Source organism: Tarenaya hassleriana, unplaced genomic scaffold (assembly GCF_000463585.1).
Source record: "Tarenaya hassleriana unplaced genomic scaffold, ASM46358v1 Cleome250, whole genome shotgun sequence".
NCBI lineage: Eukaryota > Viridiplantae > Streptophyta > Magnoliopsida > Brassicales > Cleomaceae > Tarenaya > Tarenaya hassleriana.
In genome coordinates, this window is record NW_010965776.1 from 25,673 (window position 1) to 31,125 (window position 5,453).

General features: G+C 38.2%; 1 protein-coding gene and 1 long non-coding RNA gene across 2 annotated transcripts; one reads left to right on the plus strand and one right to left on the minus strand.

Annotated features, from left to right (window-relative positions):
* The first annotated feature begins 996 nt into the window (after nucleotides 1-996).
* Nucleotides 997-1,871, plus strand: LOC104816698 (40S ribosomal protein S27-2). The gene is made up of 4 exons (XM_010545627.2): nucleotides 997-1,095; nucleotides 1,236-1,337; nucleotides 1,499-1,527; nucleotides 1,688-1,871. Exons 1-4 carry the CDS (start codon nucleotides 1,093-1,095, stop codon nucleotides 1,812-1,814), a joined length of 261 nt encoding a protein of 86 aa, XP_010543929.1. The 5' UTR covers nucleotides 997-1,092; the 3' UTR covers nucleotides 1,815-1,871.
* A 1,385-nt stretch (nucleotides 1,872-3,256) lies between these two features.
* Nucleotides 3,257-4,195, minus strand: LOC104816699. The gene is made up of 2 exons (XR_772319.1): nucleotides 4,021-4,195; nucleotides 3,257-3,579 (listed from the first exon to the last, which is right to left on the minus strand). It is a non-coding gene; the product is annotated as an uncharacterized LOC104816699 (long non-coding RNA).
* Between the last annotated feature and the right edge of the window lie 1,258 nt (nucleotides 4,196-5,453).

Sequence of the window (5,453 nt, forward strand, 5' to 3'; positions counted from 1 at the left end):
GAAGAAGCAAGTTTCAGAAGAGAGAGAAATCGTGTAAGAGAGAGAAAGCTCCGTCGAAGAGAGAGGAAGAGAGAGAGAGACCGAAATAAGAGAAGGAGAGAGGAGAGAGAAACCCTAAGTTTTGACATTAAAAAAAATAAATCTAAAATAATAATATAAGGCATTTTGGTCATCAAACATTTGAGAGGGTATAATAGAAGTGGAATTTTTTTTTTTATTTAGGGAATGGTAGAGATAGAAGTACATGTAACATATAAAGGGACCCCTCATTTACGATGTATGCATATTTTTACGAGAGATTTATAAATTAATTTATTTATCGATAAATTTGTTCTTTTATAGAATTAAAGAAAATATTATTCGAGAGCGTAACCAAACCTTTTCACGAGAGTGTTGAGAGATTTGAGGTACGAATAACATGCGTATGAGTTTTTTTGGGTAATGGAGTGTTTTGATAAGAGGTCTAAACTAATCTCGAATCCAAGATCAAGCCATATAATTGGAATTACGTTTTTCTCTCTAACTTGAAGCTCGAACTCGAGGAACTGGTAAATGATCTTGAAAGCGATTTCACTAAGAAATTTTATGAAGTATTTGATTTGAGCATTATGAAAAAGCATATTTTTCAACACAAGTTCTTGAATTTGCTTGGTATATTATGTGGTTACATCGTCAATATCAACAAAGACAAGCTTCCTGGTCGGGTCCAATTGGAGAAACTTGAATAGGAGATGGATAGCTACAACGGTTAAAAAAAAAACAGAAATTTTTTGCGTTTTATATTTAAAAATAGTTGTATCCAAACATTTTAAAAAATTGCTGTTCCACTAATATTATTTAATTTTTTAGGGCATTACCTAATTACCATACTACGGGAAAACTCGAAATGTAAATTTTAAGAGGATTGAGTTAATGGGCTTAGAGTCTCCGGCCCAGTAGTTCACATCCTCAATACATTTGCCTTCGTTGTTTCCTAAACCCTAGAGCTTTCTTTTGCGAAGCCGCTTGCATCGTGAGCCTTCTCGCCGTCTGCTAGGGTTTACGCTCAGACCTCATCTTCTTCTTCTTCTCCGAGATTTTCTGCAAATAATCATGGTGAGATTTCGTGCTTTTCATCTCTTTCGTTTTATGTAATAGTGTTTATTTTGCCTTGGAAGGTTTCCGTGTTCTGGTTTTGGAGGATTTTGATTCGAGATTCTGATTTTTTTTAATCTCGGATCCGCGGGGTTTGTCAGGTTCTGCAAAACGATATCGATCTGCTCAACCCTCCGGCTGAGCTTGAGAAGAGGAAGCACAAGCTCAAGCGTCTCGTCCAGTCCCCTAACTCCTTCTTCATGGTACGTATTTTGTTTTGCTTTAGTTTTAGGTTTCTGGAATTCGGTGGTCAATCGTTTAAGGGAACCTTGTGTTCGTTTGATTTTCGTAGAAAGAGGTTATATACATTGGTAAAATCGGATCTACTCCATAAGGGTCTGATTTCGAATTCCTGATTTTGCAGGACGTGAAGTGCCAGGGATGCTTCAACATGTGAGTTTTCAATCATCCTTGATATAGTCTCTTCTTCTAGATTAGGTTATCTCTTAGGGTCACCTTGAAAAATTGTCTTGAACAGAAGATTTATGAAGAGAGGTTCTTGTGTTTTTCGTGGAATTGTGAATAATGATTCACATGGATATCTGTAATGCAGAACCACTGTGTTTAGCCACTCTCAGACAGTTGTGGTGTGCGGAAACTGCCAGACAGTGTTGTGCCAACCCACCGGCGGTAAAGCTAGGCTCACTGAGGGCTGTTCTTTCAGGAGAAAGGGAGATTGAGGTTACAGCCCCATGAAAAGGTGCTCATCTTAGATTATGGAAGGAAGCATATGTTTTTTAGTTTATATTTTCTTGCTCGGTAGTTGTAATGTCTATGGTGTTTGAACCATAAATTACTACTTCTAAGTACTCTTTTTGCAATTTGAAATCTTACGTCCAATTTCCATGAATCTTATTTCTCGTCCTCTTCATCATTGTTTGCCTGCCCTATTTTGATGAATTGGTTTGTGGCATGTTTCATATTATGACAACTTGGTGTCCACTGTCCAATTTCATTATGATTCGTTCTTGACTGTCACTGATGGATTGTTTGTTATCCCAAGTTCTTGAGGTCAGTCATGAACCCATTGTCCAGGCTTTTGGTCTCTCTTAAAAAAGGATGGTTTTTTGGGTTGTAAATGAGAAACACAATCATGGTAATCTCTTCTGTACATTTCTTTTGATCAAACCGAAAATAAATTGAGAAATCATGTTTGGAATTATCTATTGTTAGAGATTAGGGTTGGACATTTTTGTTCCGGAATTCAGTTATGCTCCAATCCAAATTTGTACACACGAGTCCAAGCTTGATACAACAGACTATCTAATGACATATGGATTGTTGTTATGTAAGTAGGTCTGTCTCAGATTATCTGGAATTCCTTTCCTTCCATGTGGTATATGTGACGAACTGCCATACTATCATGACTGCACATTTCATTGGAGGTGATTTCCATCAGAGACCACTAGTTAGGGTTTTCCTTTATGCCAAAGTGGCTTAAACCCGCCGTAAGTATAGAATGGGTCGCTTGACATCGAAGAAAAGGTGATCTCGTGTCTCCACGCTCAGGTTCCAAAAAAAACATAGCGGGTCAACTTGAAGCCCCCGCGAGAGTAGTGTGTCCATCCGACATCTATTACGGCAGAAAACCCAACAAATAGAGGCATGCTTAGGAGTTGCGTGCTTTGCCCGGACCGTTTTATGCCACGGAACTCTCCTCTCCGGCATTATTGAAACGCGAGAGGACCACACACCCTTGGCATCACACTTATCCCTAAGTTTTCCGTTAGTAATCCAGAATTTTTCATCGGTATGTGATGAGCGCGAAAGGGTTCTGACTTGTGAGGAAAAACTGCAACCGAAGTATCAAATCTGATCGCGGAGCCCTGAGTTGTCAAACTCCGTCTCGATGAATGTCAGCAACATACGAGTGAGTGTTTGTGTACCCGCAATGGTGCAGGTCCTGAACTACCTAGGTAGCCGATTGAAGGACCAAAGGGAGTCCAATTTTCTTGCCAAAATAATGTGCTCTTGCCATCGCCGGCTCTGATGTGTAATTAGGAGAGGGGCATCTGGTAAAGCTTGAGGAGTTTTCTAAACGACCATGAATGCCTTGGTAAGGGGTTAACCTTCCAGAAACCTCTTCGTCCTATTAAGTTTCCTTGATCCAAGCTACACATAATGATTCATTCTTAAAGAATATCTGTCAAACCAGTTTCAGCTCACATATATTATTTTAAACTTGTATATTTCGTAAACCTAGTCCTCCTTCCCCTTTGGGAGCAGGAACTATATCCCGAGCTATCTTGTGTCCATGGGTAGAGTCTATCACACCTTTCCAAAGGAAAGAAACGCAGTTGGAATTTAACAAGGTCTTTGAACAACCGCCACCTTAGGCTTTTGTAGCTCCTCCGGCTTTCACAAGGTCTTTGAGCGCCTTCAAAATCTGCGGCTCCCTCATTCCATATCCAAGTTGACACACCTCTCTAGTCTCTATGCCCATATCTGCATATCGTTTATACAAATGAAAACCGTACATTGAATTGGAAACGGAGAAAGGAAATTAGTGGCGAGTATTTAAAGATAACAACGAATTAGTTGTAAGCCAGAAAGCTCCTCCATTTTTAACATTCGAAAGAAAAGGCAGAGGAAAGTATTTTAACTTGTCCATAAGTCTCCCACAGGTTTTGCTCAAAAATTTTGTCAGTCCAATGACCTCCGATTACCCACGGAGTGCTAACAAACCTAATTACTTTAGGCACAGTGCAAGAGAAGGGATATCGAGTTCCCATACCACACCTCAAATCAGGTAAAGTTCACAATATGATGCCAAAACACGACAAACGATGAAGACATTCTCTACAAAATATTCTGTCTGATAATATTAGTTGCAGTAAAATCCGACATAAGTTCTCTATCAAAGGGAAAAGCCAGCAAAAAGATTACCATAACAGAGACCAGAAATTTTTATGCTTTCACATCCAAGACAGGGAACTAGCAAACTCCCAACATCATCCGATAACTGGAATCCAGGAGGCTTCTAATGAATAAAAAGCGATGAAAGACGAGGAAAAAAAAAGATCTGTAAACAGATTTGAGGCAACCATTCAATATGAAAGAGATCAATCCGGAAAAAAAAAATTTAAAGGCATGGACTTCAAGCGAAACAGCTTAGACAATGGTTGTACGGAGCAGAATCCGGAGCTCCTTCATACTTCTCGATAGATCTCCTCTCCAACCCATGGTTCGGGTGGGCGATCGGTGGAGAATTTCACTCAAATGATACAGTTGGTTCGCACCTATTTAACGTGTAGACCAGAAAAAACATAACACTTTTTTTGTTGAAAAGACGAAATTACCCTTAATAAATACGCGATATTTATCCGTTCGAAAACAACTTCTTTATTACGACTTCGTAATTAATTCTAAATATAGTTACAATTGATTCTAAAAAAAGTGGCAAAAAAATCATCTGTCTTATTTTAGTGGTATATCAGTTATATGTTAGTCGTAATAAGGTTGCAAAAAATAAAAAGAAAAGGTATTTCAGACTTTTCCAACCGAAAAGTGGGTTAAAATTGAAAATATATATATATTTTTTTTCGGTGGTGTACACTGAAATTGCTGCGACCCAAGTGGGTTATTTGAGTAATATTCCCTGATCGGTGGGCTTTGGTTTAATAGGGTTCGATTATTTCGGGTTTGGGTATTTGGGTTCGAAATATTTATATCCAATCGGTATATTATTTTAATCGGTTCGGATTCGGGTTCGGTTCGGTTTGGATTGGATTCGGTTCGGTTTATCCAAAAAAACGATTAAAAAATTCAAAAAATTACCTTATAAAAATAACAAAAACAACAGTAAAATACATCCAAATTTCGTTTTTTTATATATTATGATTATAAAACAATATCATTATACTATTTTTTCTAATTAGATTTAGAATATATTATATATTAATTGATGATATATAGATGGATAAACGGATATTTTCGGTTATGGTTAATTCGGGTTCGGTTTATTCGGTTTACGGTTATTTTGGGTTCGGTTATTTCGGATTGGGGTATTTCGAGTTTAAAATATTCATATCCAATCGGATATATTATTTTAATCGGTTCAGTTCGGTTCGGATATTTATCGGTCAGATTCGATTCGATTATTCGGATTCGCATATTTTGCCCACCCGTATCTCCTCTCTCGATCCTCGACACAGCAACAGCCGCAAACGAAAACGAACAACAGAGGAAACAATGTACTGGATTGTAGATAGTCAAGACGGGATTTATACCTCTCGTAAAAGAGAGAGATATCACTGGGCCCCTCGTGTGAGCGAGACTGTAGAAATGTGTGGCCGCACTATAGACGAACGTCGTCTATT